At 37.6% G+C, this 20006-nt stretch overlaps 1 protein-coding gene across 4 annotated transcripts; it reads left to right on the top strand.

The window, feature by feature from the left end:
* The first annotated feature begins 624 nt into the window (after positions 1-624).
* LOC113675141 (uncharacterized) lies at positions 625-18477 on the top strand. Of its 4 annotated transcripts, none has more exons than XM_089196704.1 (28): positions 625-1202; positions 2261-2432; positions 2813-3050; positions 3619-3813; positions 4089-4193; positions 4617-4721; positions 4954-5122; positions 5457-5584; positions 5796-5903; positions 6133-6173; positions 6604-6769; positions 7742-7896; positions 8295-8421; positions 8959-9147; positions 9794-9975; positions 10757-10832; positions 11070-11150; positions 11425-11532; positions 11758-11798; positions 12246-12411; positions 12778-12932; positions 13521-13647; positions 14269-14466; positions 14935-15116; positions 15354-15663; positions 16139-16436; positions 16720-16785; positions 17609-18477. In XM_089196704.1, exons 1-28 carry the CDS (start codon positions 899-901, stop codon positions 17836-17838), a joined length of 4422 nt encoding a protein of 1473 aa, XP_089052830.1. In that variant the 5' UTR covers positions 625-898; the 3' UTR covers positions 17839-18477. The 4 variants fall into 4 exon arrangements, with proteins under 4 accessions (XP_089052830.1, XP_089052822.1, XP_089052820.1 ...); XM_089196696.1 differs by having other exon boundaries at positions 16136-16436; XM_089196694.1 differs by having other exon boundaries at positions 15354-15699.
* Positions 18478-20006: the final 1529 nt, after the last annotated feature.

Here is a 20006-nt window from a genome sequence, read left to right as displayed (position 1 = left end):
AAACACTCAGCTTTGGTCGTTAATAACGAGATACCCTTGGTTTTGACTCTTCGGCGTTCTTTGAGAGTCTTATTTGTCACTCAGCAAAGGTCTCAGTACAAATACAATGAAAACTTTCCTTCTTGCTAAAATAAGTGAAATACATTTAAAGCATTAAAAGCAGGTTTAGCAGGTACAGAATGGATGTTAGACCGCAATCAAATGTATCAACCAATTTTCAGTATCTTATGTCAGATCTCTGTTATTTTCCACTTTTTTTCCTCTTCAATATTTTGCTTTTCTATTTTTGGCCTATAATTTTGAGAACTGTAAAGCAAACAACTCTCCGAAATCTGTAGATTTCTTCGCCGAACTCGAACTTCCAAATTATACAAAGATATCAAAATATTGTGCGAATGAAATTGTTGCAGAGTCGTGGAGGTAAAATAATTTTTTTCAACATACCCAATCCACGCAATACTTTTTAAATAAATACCGTCATCCACACAGAGTGTATTCATCAATCACTATCTGTTTCCTCGTGTCCATTCCTAATCCTATTTCAGGTTCTCTAAAATTACCATAGCAAGAAACGTAAAGTAACGCAACTTTCAATTAACCAATAATGTGTCTTGAATAATGTGTTGGGGAATCCCCGACAGATGTGGTAATGAATTTAGTTTTCTAGGAAAAGTATGCTGCCTATATTAGCATTTTATCGCCTATGCAGCATTTTATTGACAGCCCCAATCGGCAAATTTACTCACTGACACATCTTGATTCATTTTAGAATTGAGAAGGGAACTTGTTAGCTTTGTGTAAAACCGGCAGAAGGGTATTGAATCGTAATCATCTGACGATTGGCTTACCAACAGGAACATTTCTGAGGCAATATATTTGCTTTAGCGTTATTTCGGAAATGAAGAGATCTCGAGAAGGCTCCATCAGATCTAGTCGGTATAAAAGTGATAAGGAAAATCCTGATATAACTATGGCAATAAATCTTCTAGGCAACCGAGTTGTTCGTGGTCAAGATTGGAAATGGGGAAACCAAGATGGCGGAGAAGGTTTTGTAGGTACAGTAGTTCAAGTCGGAAAAGACAAGAAGTCGCCTGTGACGGAACAGCTTGTTTACGTACAGTGGGATTGTGGAGGGAAGCACGACTACAGGGCTGGAATCGAAGGGAAACACGATCTTCGTGTTTTTTGTCTCACAAATGGCGGTGAGTGACCATTTATGTTTTTTGTTGTTTATCTTATTTTAAACGGAAATATTTGCCTAGATTCACCTAAACAACCCTAGCTGAATATCATATTCCTTAAAGAAGAGAAACTGCAATCTCAGCACTTCTGTTAAGCAGCAAATAAGGACACAATTTCAATGAAATTTTAATACACCAGCACGAGGTTGAGAAACCATGCGGACTGACAATTGACACGGAAAAATAATTAAATATTCAACTGGAGTTGAGATCCCGTGACAACCGTGATCAAAATTCAAATAGCGAGCCTCGTTTCAAATTTTATACTTTCTTATTAAATGCTTCCCATACAAAATTTAAGGTCGGCAAACTTTACGATTGACGCTTTGTTTTTTATTTCACAGAAATTTATATGCATAGAGTTCGAACTCTCAAACCTACATAATTGCATAATATGCAGATTTCTCATTTATCAGCTTGCTTACTAATCAACAGCTCAATATCATAACATGCTTAGGCCGTGCAAACTTTGCAAAGCTACGGGCCAACTTTTCCTTTACACATGTTAGTAGAATTCATCGTGCAACCTCGTGTAGCCACCAAACATCTTATGCAATTTCCGCTATTCATCAAAAAATATGGGACTGTTTTTGAGAACCAGTGGAACATTTCCGCTTTTTTCGGAAATCTTTGTGTTTTCTTCGACGAAGTCAGACACAGAAGGACATTGTGTACTAGGGACGGAACTATAATGCCTGAACAATTGTGAATCTATAAATATCGTATATTTGAACCACGAATTAATAAATGAAGATGAAAGTGATCATCGCATTCGCAATTGTGAACACTTCTTAAGCAGCTGTGAGAATAAAGACTACGAATCATTCAAATCTGTAGGTCATGGATTCAACTCCCGCACAGGCTTGAATTTTTTTCAGTCCTTATTTTCACTGCTGCTTAAGTAGTGTTCATCACTTCGAAGATTACTCTTATCTTCACTTGGGATGCTGAGGCATACCACTTCACACCTGAACGTAAGGTATCTCGCCAATTCATATTCTGATTTCCTCCTCTATTAGACGCGAAACATCTATTTATTAGCTGCGATGGTTGTAAAGAAGATTCTATCACTGGACTGCGCTGGCACTGTTTAGATTGTCCCAACTATGATCTGTGTAGCAAATGTTATATGAATGATGTTCATAATGTCAATCATCGCTTTGAACGATTCGTCAAGAGTCGCGCCAAAGGGTAAGTTGTCAAACGAACAGGTCAGTGGCCTGTGCATCAATGTAACGCCATTGATGTAAAAAATGTTCGATTGTCTTAATCAAATTTAGCTTCATTGACTTTCAATGTAAAGGATTAGCTCTAAGACCTAACGGTTCCTCTAGCGCTCTAGCCTCTAGGCTCCAATGGTGATTTAACTATGTTTGTTATAAAGAAATATCTTACTTCGATTTAACAACATTTTTGTGAGCAATTAAATACTTTTAGTTTTATTTTGTTGTTCGGAGGTAAAATTTATGTTTTTCACCAGTAGAAGAAAACAACAGAATATCAACAGATATTCTCTCGAAGAGTATTAATGAACTATATGTTCAATTGCGTTATCTGATGCAAATTTACAGTATCCCTGTTGGCAAAAGGCAAGGCGCCACTAAGCTTGAAGCCCGCGGAATGTTTAAAGGAGCAAAAGTAACCAGAGGACCAGACTGGGAATGGAAGGAACAGGATAACCAATCTCCTATGGAAGGCCAGGTTACTGAGGTCACCAGCTGGAGTGACGAGACTAATAATGATGCTGTGCGAGTGAACTGGAACAAAGGACCGAGGGGGAACATTTATAGATTGGGAACAAATGGAAAGGTGACGTGGGCTAATGAATTACTGCTTTATTATTATCGTCATCAGTATCATCATTATTCCGGGCTCAAGAAGAGCCCGCAACCTATTTTGCACGCCATATCTCGATTTTGGAGCAAATTGTGCTGCCAAAATCGATCAATAAATCCTCGTAAACTAATCAAAATCCATTTCCACTCGAACAAGAATATTTAAGAGATGGCCGCCGCATTGGCCAGTGTAATCGATTTTGAAAGCCAAAGTTTCGCATCATTGGAGAATTAGCGTACATTTCAAAGATTGAAATGGAAAGAAACAGTTCTTCAAAGAATACTCAATTCTCAGTCTCGGTTCTTGATGTTTACGAAGACACGCGCACGAATGTTTGCTCGCCAAAATAAAAATTCAGGGACAAACCTAACTTTTCTTTCATTTTTGACCCCAAGTATTTTTATCGATATTTTCATTTCAAGAACTCTAGAACTTAATTTAACCACAACTTGAGACTGGATCACTTTGGTAAACTCTTGCAGTCAAAAAATCCCACAAAAAGCATACCTAGTCTATACTTCTATTTCCTTCCAACTGGTAGGTTGACCTCAAGTGTACTTCGCCAGCTGTAGGAGGATATTATTACAGGGATCACTTACCACCACTCACAATGCAAATGAGAAAATCCAAAAGTGGGTTTACGACTGGTGACAAAGTTTACCTTCAGAAGCTTGCGGTAGGAAAGCTTCAAGAGTTATCCGCTGGTCATGGGGGATGGAACGCAGACATGGAAAGGGTTCGTTTGGGACTCGTTTGTATTTTTGTTTTCAAAATTTACGGACTCATAACACTATCTAAAACACCTAAAAACATTTTAATGTTTAATCCTTGTGGTCTGATTTGAGGCTCAAAAATTCTGAAAGCCCTTATATTTCATTCCCAATAAGGAGGAATTGGCCCTCCCCTCTGAGAGTACAATGTCCTTTGTCTCTTGCATATCCTCTTACAGTTAAGCCAATTCAGTGAAATGTCGCTAACAACATTTAAGAAACAGTCTACTTGTATCCACAGTATATAGGAAAAATTGGAGTCGTGCAAGATTTCACAACCAATGGTGACGTTGTTGTAAAGTATCGTGACATAAGATGGCGTTACAATCCGGCAGCTTTGACTAAGGTAATGCTGACGCAATCATTTGTCTCGCCAAGAAGTTATTACTTCAAGTTATTTAACTGCATCTGTGTCATGAGGGAGCCCTGATTTTTTTCTTTTTTTTTATTGTTGTAAACATTGGCATCAGGTATAACAGATGAAGTGGCTTGGATGATCAAGAAATTTCCTACATAATTTAATTATGTCTAAATTTGTATGGTTTGTTCAAAGTTAAAACACTCACAATGTGTTAAATTTGTGACTGCACACAATGGACGCCATGTGATTACTGATAATTTAAAGCATCATCATTCAATTAGCTGGCCAACAGGAATCAGCGATATGAAATCACTCCAAGAAACACTCCACAATCAAGAAACACTCCAAGAGCTAGCTAAAGGACATTCCATTGTCAAATATATATATATTTTTTCTTTCTTTACCCAGATACAAAAATTTAAGCAAGGTGATGAAGTTGTAGTTAAAAGTGATGAGAACTTAGTCAAAGAGTTCCAAAAAGAACATGGAGGATGGAACGAGTCTATGATATCAGTAAGTTTAATTGTTATATTTTCTCGTTTTTGGTTTTGTATTCATCGTAAGCTTTCACTTGGACGTAAACGCAAACTCATTTAGGCATGTGCGGTAGCTAAAAATGTAAACTAAAAGAAGCTGAAAGAGTAAACGTCACAACCTTGGAGCTAATCATATGCGTACCTCCAAAAACTATTTAAGAAATAAGCAGGTTTAAACTGGATAATATCCTGTTTTATTCCATTTGTAGATCCTTGGTCGTACTGGAAAGGTGTTGGAAGTCGATAGTGATGGTGATGTGTTAGTGTCAGTAGAAGGCACCAGATGGATGTTGAGCCCAGCTTCTGTGACGTCTGTCACTGACCCAGACCCCCAGCAGTTAACAGAGGCTGGTGACATGGGCAGCGAAGATCCCTTAGGTACAAAATTATGGCACACGTGTATTGAAAGCCTCAGTAATGGTAATGGCCAATGGTAATGGCCAATCCAGGTCAAAAAGAGTAAAATCTACGAAGCGCACGAAAACGACAATGACTAAGTCGCGATTAGTTTCAGTTTTGCACCTAATGTACTGAAAGGATGGCTCGAGTTTTCTCGACCACTCACAAAGCGAGATAAACAATTTAATGTATTCTATGTCACTCAGTCAAAAACTGCCCTGAGAAATGAGAAGACAAATTGCTTGACAGCACAGATCATAAGTATAATTCCGCAATTTTGTCTCCCACTAAGGCTGTTTTCTTTTTTCTCCAGGGCTTTTCAGTCTCTTTAGAGACTTCTTACGTCAAGCTCGTGAACGGGAGGAACCCGGCCTTGTGAATGCTGCAGGAAGTAACAACCTCTTAAGACTCAAGGAAATCTTGGATGCTAACCCAGAACAGGTACCTTTTTTCTTTCATTCCTTTAGTTTTGCAGATAGTATTTACAAGTCTGAAAAGTTTTATTAATCAAAGCAAAATGAGAAATATGAGCATAAGATGAGAACTGTGTAATTTAGGATATTTTTTAAAACTTCTAAAATCAAATTTGAATTTGGTAGCCTTAAAGAAAGTTTGAATTTATAAAGGGTTTGAGTCTTTTCGTTCTGCACAGATTGATGAGTTAGCGGGTGGTCACACAGCTCTTCATGTAGCATGTCACCAGGGGCATTGTGACATCATTAGAGAATTGCTTGAGAGAGGAGCTAACATAGATATACTGGTAAGTGATATCTATTTAAATTTTTTTTGTATCATTTATGTTATTTTTTGCCCCGTCAAAAACTATCGTAATTGCTAGTGCTGCACGAGGAGGATAACAAAGAGACACGTGGTCGACAGGATTAGGTTATTATTTTGACATACTCGTATTCTATTTATCTAAGTGTTTCAGGAGTGGAACTTCCCTATTCATACATTATTATATTATTATTATAATATTTAAAATACAGGATAATCAGGGATACACAGCCATGCATCACTCTACCTACCAGTAAGTTGACATAAAAAAGTTAATTTTAAGTTAGCTAATCAAACTTCGATTCGATTCAGAGATTGCTGAAGTAAAAAAAGCGATTGCTTTCGAACACTTGAGCTATCTTCTGAGCCAATTGAATGGAAAAAAAACGAAAACCACTGAAAACGAAGTAACTTAAACTCGACTGCATGTGATTGTTCTCCATTTTCATTCATCCGCCAAGATATTATTGCATGTTCTGAATGGCTCTGATTGCTTAGCTTTTGGTTTTCCGACACTTGCAGGAGCCAACGCAAACTATCTGCATGTTATTGCTCTTATTTTATTTCCTTTATGACAGTCACGTGAACATTCTTACGAAAGTAGAATAAGTAACCTCTTAAGTTAAAGTAAAATGCAAAAATGCCCGATGTTTTGTTGTACTCTTATCCTTATGATCATTCAGAGATGAAAGCGGTGAAGCATTGAAACTGTTACTGGAGAGAGGTTTTGACCCAAATGTTCAACACAGAAGTAATAAGAGCACACCCTTACATTTGGCTGTGAAAAGGAAAAACGAAACGGCAGTCCAGATCTTGACACAGTGCCCTGAGTGTGACATCAATCAACAGGTTCGTTGGGTCCTTTGAAGCTGTTAGTTCTCCTGAGAATAAAAATTCCTGATGCTTTCTCGACTGTCCGACTAGCTCAGCAAACATTGCACATATTATTAAGACGCATTTCGTTGTAAAATCTATAATAATAATAATAATAATGTTATTTATCCAGGGAGCTCACATCACCAAAGGTGTTATTCAGTGAGGCCCTGCCAAAAAAAAGAAAAATGTTAAATTTGAAAGGTTAAAAATAGTTAAAAATACAATATTAAAATGTTCAATAAAATTACATTATAAAATGAGTTAAAAAAATTGCGGTCTTCAAGGCTTGCTTAAAAATTAAAAGTGACCTTATGTCACGTATTGACTTGTCAAGACTGTTCCATTCTCCCAGTCCTTGATATAAAAGGCGCTGTTTTCCATAATTGCGCCTAACTCGCGGTAAGTAAAAATTGGATTTGCCACGAGTATTATAAGAATGGATGTCACTGATTAGCCTTGTATCAAACTTAAAATCTATAATGCCATTTACATATTTATAAACGAAGACACAGCGGTGAAATAACCTAAGTTTAAAAAGTGTTGGCCAACAAAGTTCTTCTAATACCTCTGTAGAAGAGTAAAAACTAGGTAAACTGCGAATAATCTTGGCAGCCTTGTTTTGCAGTAGCTGCAATTCATTCATAAGAGTAGCATTGCCCTTATCACCCCAGATAGTATCGCCATAATCGAACAGAACATAATCTAAAACTACATTGCCCTTTTTTTATTTTAAACGTACATGAACAGTCTAGGACCGGCCGTTGGAAAGCCCTAAGACTCAACTGTTTTGACTGCTGCACTTAACTATTTGATGTTTACACCCATTCTTGATGTTTTCATTCCACCATTTTCGTGCTCAAATACACCGCTACCCAAGCTGCCAGTCGATATAACAAAGTAGAAAGGCAGCATGTGACTTCTAACATTACGCTTGACAATTTTCAGGACGAGGCAGGTGATACCCCTCTCCATGATGCCATCGACGCAGAACACCACAACATGGTGGATATGCTGTTAGACTGTCCAAGAACTTGTTACACTCTTTGTAATCGAAAAGGTTTCAATTATCTTCAACACGCTGTTTTGAGAGGAAATAAACGGTAACTGCCAAAAATAATTACATCACTACTAATGGATAAGGGTGCAATAACTTTCTGATTCAGGTATTTAGCATCTGATGGATCAGTAGTACCCAGACCCAAGGCATAGTTTTCAACTGACTGTCGCCGTTTTTGAGACGACTGGATCATACTTTTGATCATAGAGAATCTAAGCTTATACGCAAATTAAGGTCCGACCTGAAGTTCATGATCTTCCTGATCGTTAGGGTCGTTGGTCATCACTTGGCCTGGTTTTCATATAATTTGGACAATTGGGGCGATGAGTGATCAGGACGAACCAGGATCAAACATCAGTTACAAAATTCCTTTTATACTGTTACCTATATTCGCTTTGACATTCAGAGCAACGTAAAATCTATTGTGTCATTTATTCACAGGGCAGTAGAAAGAATTTTTGCCAAAACCGGGAATTCCTTGAATGTTGTTAAAGATGATGGCTTTACGACCCTTCATATTGCAGCAATTAATGATCATCGTGAGATAGCTAAGATCCTTTTAACGAAGGTAATTTATAAAAAAAAATCCACCGATTTTTCCCTGTTCTTTGTTAATTGTAATTTTTATTTTTTTTCTCGCGTCTAAGACTCCCTGTGTGGTTAAACCGCCTTAACAGATTTGAAAGATTGTCGACTGTGTTTAATCTCGGAACGGAATATGACTTCCTGTGTGTGGTTTGTTGGGATTTTCGACGTTCCTTTTACGTCTGTTCTCTGACTGATATCCTTGTTTCCCGCACATTGTCAAACGAATCTTTTCTGTTCGAGCTGCTATTCCATCATTGTATATCCCATGATATTCCGTCAGGATGTCCTCTCCTGGCCAGAGGGAGGCGCTAATGGACGTTTCCTGCCTTAGAACACCACACGGTGACCCAGGCAGATCTCAATGGTAAACAACCCGGGTCTAAAGTTCAGACTGCTAACTGTCAGGCTTTTGCGTATTTTTCTTATTGACAAAGTTTACAAAACCCTTTGAATAATAAATCTAAATTCTTTCTGGTAAACATATTTTGATCGTGAGAGTAAATTGTTCATCTAACAGCCAGGGTGTGAGGTCGATGCTCCAACCGTTAAAAATCATTCAGCACTTCATTTAGCCGCCAATGAAGGGTACTCGGTCATGGTAGAGATGTTGTTGGACCATGGAGCCAATGTGAATGCAGTGGATTATTACGGAAATACGGCGCTTCATATCACTTTGATGAAGGAACACGAACAACAGAGAAATCTGGTAGTAATGATAAATAAATAGCTTCACAAAAGACCGTGCTGCAGCCTGTTCATGGCGTTCAGTCAGTAAATCAAAGCTCGATAGTAAACAGCGCTGTAGTCGTGGAGGAGTGATGGGGTCAGGCCACGTAGACCTTACGTATACCTTAGTCTCACGTATACCTTAGCTATTTCACTCCTCCGCCACTATAACGCCTTTGGCCATTATGCTCTGTTTTACCAAATGAACGCTTGGAACAGGCCGACAAGATGTCGAAGGAGACATTGTATGTTTTATCTCACTTTTTCATCCCTTAAGCGTAGAGGATTAGTAATGTAAAATAATCATAACATGGATGGTTATGCATGTGTCGCTTTTACCAAGACGTTTAAAGGTAACTCCAATATTAGCTTATGTGTTTTTCACATCGGTTTAGACAATAACATTGTTTTGAAGTAAAGTTACTGTTATTTTCTTGCTTGAACGTAGATAGACAAAGAATTTCTATCATCAACCACATCCTTTGAGAATAGTCCGCCCAGTCAACTTTGCTATGACGTCACTGTAATGCTGAGATCTCAAAAGGGTTCTCACACTACTTGCAATAAGTATAACTGATATAAAGAGAAAGGTGATCAGTTGGTTCTTTCTGTTGTTTTATTTTTAGCTCGGTCTGGACCTACTACTTGGTGTACGGAAGAACAGTGCGTCCTTTGTTGCTGTCTCACGCAGCTTGTTAAGCTATGGAGCTGAAGTATTGAAAGCCAATGACTCAGGGGAAACACCACTGGACAAATGTCGAGGATCGGAAGTTGAGCAACTCATTCGGGAGATTGCTGCCTGTGGAGGGTATTCAAATGCTTTTGTGTATTTTATGATATCTGTACATCTTTCTATGTTATAGTAGAGCGGATTCTCGCTTTTTATCTTGGTAAGACGAAATTTGATCGCGGCTAAACACATTCCCCGCGTAGTCTCTGAATCTCTTGCCTGAATCGAAGGCACATTACTAATGTTTCGGTATAATTTAACCGACAGGAAAACAATACAATCCTACAAACTCAACCACTTTGTAATAATAATAAGAGTAATATTCTTAATAAGGAGCGACTCCTAAAGGCAGTACATTACGTATCATCGATAAACTTACATAAGCCCACTACAGTCTATATCTTAGCTCACCACTGACCCAAACTCTCAGATTCCTCCGACTTTTCTCGAAATTACCAATCTTCCACTGTTGCTCTCTCTCACGGGATAGCTTTGTAAACAGTCGGTCAATCCCAACAACAGCAACTACTACTACTACATAACTGAGTTCCTATATACATTCACAAAGTGTTCTGGAACATTCCAGAAGCTTACAAAAGAACTATTTTAGTAGTATTACGTAATAACTGAGTGACTTGATGAAATGTTCAAGAAAGTTCCATGGTACACATGTCAGCATGACTTAGCAGTTTGAAGATTTCTAGAAGTTTATTTTAACAACAACAATTACACCTAACACTAATAAGGGGATTAATATTCAGTCCGTGAGATGCCACCTGAATTAAGGCCTCTTCAGTGCATGTGGGAATTGCTTTTATATGATATCTAAGTAGAATGATACTTTGCTTATCAACTATAGGACCACACACAACAAGAAAATTCCAAGTTTTGAGTCCTTGAGCGGGTCGCAAGAGATGGAAAGTGAAGACATTAAGGTGGGCGACAGCTGAAGGTGTATCACAGGAAACAGCCCCGGTGGAAAATATGCTGTCCAGAGGAAGACACATTGTGTCGCGTTAAAAGTTCAAAAGGAGTTCTAAAAGTACTTTAGCGGTATCATTTTGTATCAGTAAGGGAAAAAACTACAACGAGGACGATCCTAATACGATTAGTTGTCTTTCTGTAACAACCACACTATGAGAGGTCTGACGCGCTCAATCGTTCTTTAACAGGCGGACATCGACCTCGTGAATGCTGCAAGAAGTAATAACCTCTCAAGACTCAAGGAAATCTTGGATGTTAACCCAGAACGGGTACCTTTTTTCTTTCATTCCTTTTACTTTTACAGATAACATTTACAAGTCGGAACAATTTTCTTAAATCAAAGCAATATTAGAAATATGATAATAAGATGGGAACCGTGTAACTTAGGTTTCAATAAACAATGATAACTGGAAGGATACTTTTTAAAGCTTCAAGAAAAAAATCAATGTAATATCAATTCATGATTTAGAATCAAATTTGAATGTGGTGGCGTTCAAGAACATTTGACACGATCAAGGGTTTGCGTTTTTTCGTTCTGCACAGATTGATGACCTAATGGGTGGTCACACAGCTCTTCATGTAGCATGTCGCCAGGGGCACTGTGACATCATTAGAGAATTGCTTGAGAGAGGAGCTAACATGGATATACTGGTGGGTAACAAAATTTTTTATTCAATCCAGTACTTTTAACCATCACTGTTATTTTTGCCCCGTTCAAATTACTGTAATTGTTAGTACTGGTTGAGGAGGATAACAAAGAGACGCATGATCGACAAGATTAGGTTATTATTTTTTACATGGTTATGTTCTACATATCTCAGTGTTTCAGGAGAGGAGCCTTCTTAATCATATTCGTTAATTTTTCTCAAAATACAGGATAATCAGGGATACACAGCCATGCATCACTCTACTTACCAGTAAGATGACTGAAATATCACAGTAATGTTAATTAGCCGCAGACTGAGAAATCTAAGATTGCTTTAGTTTTCCTTTCCTTCTCAATGCCATTGCTTTCGAAATCTTCAGCCATCCTGTCAACCAATCGATAAAAAAAATCACCCACAACAAAGTAACTTTTACTCGGGCTGCTGTCGATAGCATGTGTATGTTGTTGTTATTGTTTATTTATTCATCAAGATATTCATCTTTGTTCTGAGTGGCTCTGATTGCTTTGGCTTTGGTTTGATGACAACCCAACGCGCACTATTTGCATTTTATGGTTCATATCTGGTTTTTATCGTTGCTGTTGTTGTTGTGTTTTTTTTTACCACACAGGAAAGTAGAATTAGAAACTCTTTAAATTAATGGATAATTTCTAAAATGCCTGATATTCTCATTGCACATAAATCCTTGTGATCATTCAGAGACGAAAGCGGTGAAGCTTTGAAACTGTTACTGGAGAAAGGTTTCGACCCAAATGTTCAACAAAGAAGTAATAAGAGTACACCCTTACATTTGGCTGTGGAAAGGAGAAACGAAACGGCAGTACGGATCCTGACACAGTGCCCTGAGTGTGACGTCAATCTACAGGTTCGTTGGGTCCTTTGAAGATATCAGTTCTCATGGGAATACAAATACCCGACGCATTCTAGACTGTGACACTAAACCCAGCAAACGTTGCATATATCACTAGACTCATGTCGTAGTCAAATTTAAACCTTGTTCGACTGTTCATAAAAAACATGAAAAAATTTAAATCAGCCAATAGAGAGGCAAAAGACTCGAATTCAAATATATCTGCACCGGTCTGTCCTGACATTTGCTCCAATTTTTCATTTTCATCCTATCATTTTTGTTATAAAATAAACTGCTACCTAAGCTGCCAGTCAAAATAGTGTATTAAAAAGTCGAATGGTACCAGGTGACTCCTAATATCACGCTTCGACTCATTTTCAGGACGAGGCAGGTGATACCCCTCTCCATTGTGCCATCTTTTTGCAACGCCACAGTATGATGGATATACTGTTAGACTGCTCAAGAATTTCTGTTACTCTTTGTAACGGAAAAGGTTTCAATTATCTTCAACTCGCTGTTTTGAGAGGAAATAAACGGTAGCTATGCCAAATATAATTACATCATTACTCAGTTAGACAGCTTAGTCAGAGTAAGAGTACGATAGCCAACTGATTCAGTTGTTAAGCATCTGAATGCTGAATGATATACCCACATGAACAGCCTAGTCTTCATCTGATCGTCGCAATTTTCGAGACGACTGTAGCTGGGACAAACTTGTAATCATAAGAAAGCTAAGCTTATGAGACTCAGGCTCAACTGAAAGTTCATGGTGTTCCAGATCGTTAGGGCCGTTAGTTGTTGGCAATTGGGGCGATCTGAAGGATCAGGAGGAAACCAGACCAAATCTCAATTACAAATTATTTGTATGTTGTTAACTTTTTTCGCTTTGACATTCAGTGTAATTGTCGTGTAAAACGCTTCACTAAAATGAGATGACTGTTTTTCACAATTCAACCATTTTATTTTCCACGAGGTCGCGTAAAAAAATCATATGTTCATAACGTCACTTTTAATGGCATGCAATACGTGCAAACAAGATAAAATATGAAAAAAAATAAAAATGACCAGAATATCAATGTTCGGTCGGGACAGTAACATAAATTTATTTTGTCATTTATTTGCAGCGCCGTGGAAAGAATTTTTGCCACGACCGGAAATTCTTTGAATGTTATTAACAATGATGGGTTTACGACCCTTCATATTGCAGCAATTAATAATCACCTTGAGATAGCTAAGATCCTTTTACGAAAGGTAATGTCATCTAAATTTGTTACCTTTTTTTCGAAAAACACTCGTTGTGTTGTTTCAACTGTCTTTATGAGATTTCAAAGACGTTCGCTTTTGTTCAATCCAATACGGAATATGACTTTTTGCGTTAGTTGGGATGATAACCACAAATCGTTACTATTACATCTACTCTCCCCCTGTAAAAACTAGGAACAAGAGTTGACATTTAAGGCCAGCGGTTCACTACAAATAATTGATTGCTATAAGGCTTACGTGTACGTTTTGCACTGGCCAAGTGGCCCATACCAACAAACTGTTATCTTTGTTTCGCGCACATTGTTCAACAACGCCTCTTTGGTTGAGATGCTACTCCATCATATATCCCATGAAACTTCGTCAGAATGTCCTCTCCTGGCCAGAGGGAGGCACTAACGAAAGTTTCCTGCTTTAGAACACGACACAGTGACCCAGGCAGATCTCAATGGTAAACAACTCGGGTCTGGAGTCCAGACTGCTAACTATCAGGCCACTGCGTATTCTTGTTATCGACAACTTTAACAAAGTTGACAAAACATTTGAAACAATGAATCTGAATTCTTACTGATAAAGATATCTTGATAATGAGAGAATATTTTTATCTAACAGCCGGGGTGTGAGGTCGATTCTCCAACTGCTGAAAATGAATCGGCACTTCATTTAGCTGCCGATAAAGGATACTCAGTCATGGTTGGGATGTTGTTGGACCATGGAGCCGATGTTAATGCAGTGGATAATGACGGAGATACAGCGCTTCACATCACTTTAATGAAGGAAGGCGTGCCACAAGGAATTATGGGATTAATGGTAAATAAGTTCACAAAGTTTAACCTATCGATCTTTTTCTGCCTTTCAGCGTGGGAAAATGAGTAATGTAAAATGATCATGAAATGATTTGGATGGTTATGCATGTGTCATCACTCTGATGTTCCTAGGCATCTCCAAAATTGGCTTTTGATTTGTTCAAATCGGTTTGGATAATGACACTATTGTGAAGTAAAAATTACAGCAATTTTATTTCATCAAGCGATGTTGCTGCTTAACTTCGAGAACAAGACTAAGTAAGGAACGTAAATAAGCAAAGAATTTCTATCATCTACCACACCTTTTGAGAATCGTCTTCCTACTTCAAAATCTCGCCGTAATACAATGATCTCAAATAGGATCTCATACAGATTGCAATAAGTACAACTGATATAAAGGGAAAGGTGATCAGTTGGTTCTATGTTAATGTCTTCGGCCTTCTTGACACGGATTAGTGTTGTTTTATTTAAGCCTGGTCTGGAGTTACTATTTGGTGCACGAAAGAGCAATGCGTCCTTTGTCGCTGTCTCACGCTGCTTGTTAAGCTATGGAGCTGACGTGTTGAAAGCCAATGACTCAGGGCAAACACCACTGGACAAATGTCGAGGATCGAAAGTTGAGCAACTCATTCGGAAGATTGCTGCCTGCGGAGGGTATTCAAATGCTTTGTGTTTTTTTTTTTAAATGTCTATATACCTCGCTTCCGAAACACCTATATTCCGATGACATTTTTATCCTAATCACGAGTAAGAACATTCCCCGTAGTCTCCGTTTCTCTTGCCTGAATTGAGTCCGAAGGATTTTAACTGAATGAGAGCTGTTTCAGCGAGGAAATTCGTTTCACACATATGATATTTAACCAAAAATTATACTTTGTTTAACAACTGTAGGACTACACACAACAAGAAAGTTCCAAGTTTTGGGTCCTCGTGCGAGTCGCAAACCGAACTTGAATTAGGCGATGCTTCATCTTCAGCGAGTGCGACGACACTGACAGACGGAACTGAAAAAGATAATGAAAATCAAACAGACAGTTCGAATAGCGCAGATGAGGCAGAAGATACGTTTTTACGTGAAGTAATAAGTGACTTGTGCAGTGGAGATCAACAAGAATCAGTATCAGAGATGTCAGACGAGACAGAGAGTGAAGACATTCAAGAAGGCGAAACAGCTGAAAGTGTATTACAGGAAACAGCCCTGGTGAGTAATATGATGGTGGAAGACACGTTGTGTCAGGTGAAAAAGTTCATACGAAGGTTTATAAAAAAGCACTTTTGTAGTACCATTTTATATCAGTGAAGAAAAATTACAACGAGGACAATCCTTAGATGTGTATTCTGGAAGCATTACAAGAAGTCGGACGCCCTTGATCATTTATTGCTTTTCAACCTTCTTTTTCATCCGTATTCATTATGAGGATGGTTTTCTTTAATAGTGTCAAATTATTTAGTCTTCTATCTTAAGCTGTACGGTTGATGGGAGTTTTCCGATCATCTTTCTTACACTCATTTTGATTCGATAACCGGTTAAGAGGCGTTACTCATTAAAAATAAGAAAAAAGTGGCTCGTTACCAGACTAAAATACTCCATTAGGACTCCTTTTTGGTATTAACTCTCTTAATTCTATACTTTATCAAAGGAGTTGAGTTTATTTGATTTTTTTGTTTACAAGGAGAATGTGGTGCTGGAAGTGACTAATAAAGTTGAAGTAGAAACCTGGGCCTCAGACATCTCAAACAACAGCGCTGTTCAACCTGCTGAAATGGCAGAGAATAACATCGACACAGATATGGACGACAGCAAGGGCCTAATATCACAACCAGTAGACGACGATGTAAATATGGATCAGGAGACAGAAAATGGCGAAAAAAATCCATCGACATCTGATGATCAAAAAGTGCTTTGTTATACATGTGAGGAGACTGAGGCTGTTGTTGCATTCAAACCCTGTGGCCACACTGTTGTGTGCATAGGTAGCTCTGCTTTTTGTTTTAGTTGTTGTTTTTTGTTCTGTGTCAATCACTCAAATTTTAAATGGGCCTTGTCTCTAAGTTTGAAGTGATTCAAGCGTCCTCTACAGAGAATTGCCTTGAAAAAGAAAGCGACTTTGAAATACCTGTTTCCTTGAGAAGACAATCGCGAAAAGGTAAGAAGGATCCACGGAGGAACGACCATGATTAAGTGTGGAGAAGATTAACACAGTTTGAAAAAGGCATCTTGATCTTAGTATTTATTAACGTAATAATCTATTTGCAGAATGTGCAGCCCGATTAAAGAGATGTTTGGAATGTAAAACGCCTATCACTGGTAAAGGAACGAGAGGTAACTTGCAAAAATTTAAATTTTTTTATTAGTCTTTGGATGTTGTCCTTCGCTGGCCAGGTGAGGCCGATGTAGCTAAAACTAAAATTTCAATCTTTCGACGATTCACGGCATATCATCTTGATGATGAAGTGGATCGGCGAAAGCTTGAAATTTTTATATCTGCTCCTGACAGAGAAGAGACAGGGTAATTTAGCATTATCAACTGAGTTGATAACGTTAGTTAGCCAATGTAAAGAGTTTCAAAGCTGACGTTTCGAGCTTTGACCTTTCGCTCTGACGAAGGGCTGACGACCAACACAGCACCATAGTTTCTTTAGAAACTTTCCCCCTTTAGAGTCTTACTTAAATTTTATTTTTAAACTTTCATATTCATATTAAAGCTTTCTATTCCTTTCACTTTTCCTCTGAATTTTCCGAAAGAAGCAAGTTATCATAATTACTAAAAAGATACTGTTGGTGATGATGATGATGACGAAAACAATAATAATAATAATAATGATAATAGTTATAATAATGAGGGAACCAAACTCGCTAAGGTGGTTTTTAGCTGGGCCCTCAAATGATATGTTGGGTAATCGTGGGTGTTTAATTCTTAACCAGTTTTCATGTTTTGTTGAATTTCATTTTTATTTTATTTTGATTATTCTGAGCTTTCGCAAATATCCAGATTTTGAGAGCGAGGAAAAAAGGTTCTTTGTCAGCTTCGTAATAATATTACCTCGTAATAATATTACTTCGTCATAATATTATTGTTTGCTTTGTCTTGGGAGAAATTGGCTGAATTATTATCGAATTCCATTCGGTCTAACTCTCTTCGCAGATGGTAACCCAATCATTGGAATTAACAACAAGTCCTTGGTTTCGCGATATCGGCAACTTGAAGCAAAATTTCGGAAATTGGAGGAATCTGTTGTGTGTTGTATTTGCGTGGAAAGGAAGAAGGACGTCATTTTCCGTTGTGGTCACGGCGCATGTCAGTTGTGTACAAAGCAGCTTAGTGTTTGCCATATTTGCCAGAAGCCCATTGAGATAAAAATACAATTATTTTAATTGCGTGTGGTGCCACGGCGGCTTTTTTTTTCTTTTAAACACAATCTACACTATCTATCGATACGCCACGACAGCTCGTTCGGTGAATAACCACTGCTGAGTGAAATCAGTCGTTTTCCATCTTCTGCAATGTTTAAGATTTACATCAAAAGTCAACGAAATAAGAATAAAAGCGATTCATGTTGTGAGCGTCTCCAAAAGATATCGAGTCAAGTCAGGCCATATATTCATATTCCACAATATTTAAAGTTTTTCAGGGCAAGAAGAAATATGTAACAATCAAACGAGTTCAAATTTAGGTTTTCTGCAAGTAGTCGAGTTTAAAAAACGACAAAAAAAACAGTCTTAGCAGGAAAAAGAATCTAATGCAATGTTTACTCAGACCTTTTTGCTTCTCAAAGCTTCTTGTGAAGCTTTTGACCTAAACAGCCGCTTCAGACCTTCATCGTATCTTCTTTTTTTTATAGTACTAGGGTATTTCTTTATATCAAAAAAAAATTTTTTTTCATTTCAAGTAACGAGAATTTCAGTTTTAGTGAAAGAGTTAAGAGTAACTCTAATATTGTAAGGAACGTGAACAGCTAATAACTCAACATATGAAGCCAAGCTTCTCTGAATAAAGTTGCACTTCGAGTAAAATCTTGTTTTGTTTTCATTTAACAACTGCTGAGTTTGCTCAGAGCCGAGCTTTAGTCTGAAAAGCTTCTAAAGGCGCTATACCATATCATTGTGAGAAACAACAATAAATAAATTTGTTAATTTGAGTTAAACGTATTGGGTTTTCGATGACCTTGTATTTTTCTGGTTTGGATACCTCTTAAACCTTAAAATACGTCAAGATTTTGAAAAAACTCTCTATTGAGACATGCCTTCTCTTGCATTTTCTTAAAAGACGAAAATCTAAGCCACTCCTCCACGAAACCGCTGCTCAGCTTTAGAAATATAAGCAGTCAACTTAAGTCGTTTTCTCGGAATGTTCTGATGGGTAATTCGCAAGGTAGTACCTTGACTTTACTACTAATAATTGATAACGTATATTTTGTTTGGCCTAAAGTGAGATACAGGTGCTGCCGAACAAACCCATTGGCGGTAATTGCTTGACGACTTTTAGAGCATGGATGTGTGTAAAACAAACTGATGTATTGTGATGCAGTCTTACAAGTGCAAATATTTAAACCAATTGACCTTTACGCTTTATTTCTCTACCGCTAGGCAAAAGACTGCTCAAAAGGTTTTTTTTAGAAGACAGAAAGTTGGTGTATTATTCTCCTTTGATTATAAGAAAAAACGAAATGATGAGAAATGACCATCTCGCCCTATTTTGTTTACCGCTTGGTAAACACAGTTCAAAAGTTTTTTTCGGAATTCAAACAGTCGTGTAAGATTGCCAGATGTTAGTGTTCTACTTTAATTTACGAAGTGAATAGAACAGGAATCGATCTTTTTTTCTTGACTTTCTACACCTTATCTAAAGGCCCTGTAACCAAAAGTTCTGTCCAGACGGAGAAAATTGAAAATAAAGATTAGTTAGTTTCTATCAATCATGTATTACTATTACACCCTTAAATTTCATATATGAATCTGTCATTTTTTTCGTAGATAGTTCCATAGTTTCAAGAAAACAGACTTATCGTAGATCAAATCGTTTTTCTCGGGAAGCAGAGCGATTCTTTCACTAAAAGAAATCCCCTTCTAAACAAGTGTCAAGTTGCAAAATCAATTTCCTTTGAGACACTCTTGCTTTATTTCAAGCTGAGTAACTATAAAGAGATCTGACCTGAACAGCAATTGCAAAACTCATAAAGTGGAAATTAAGATCAAATAGCAAGCAAGTGTAAACTAATCCGTTTTCCATTATTTAGAAATTGAAGTAGCATTTTAATTAAGATGACTCGAAAACCATCTGATTGCCAGTGGCCAGCTAGTTAAATGTTCTGGTGCAGTTTCCATGCTTTGTTTTGATAGATCATTATTTTATTTGATGACAACGAAGTAAAATGGCATAAATACTCGAAAGACACATTGAGCCGAAGCCGATACCTGAGTAGCAACTGACAAAAACGGGTATGCATTGACTTCATAGTCTTTTGTGTTTAAAATAGATAGATGTTTTTTAATATTAATTTCTTTGACTAAGCGTTTAGAAATTTTCTAAATTTTCCATGTTA

Source organism: Pocillopora damicornis, chromosome 1 (genome assembly GCF_964200805.1).
Source record: "Pocillopora damicornis chromosome 1, jaPocDami1.2, whole genome shotgun sequence".
Lineage (NCBI taxonomy): Eukaryota > Metazoa > Cnidaria > Anthozoa > Scleractinia > Pocilloporidae > Pocillopora > Pocillopora damicornis.
The sequence above is the reverse complement of the archived record's forward strand: the minus strand, read 5'-3'. Positions and strand labels throughout refer to the sequence as shown.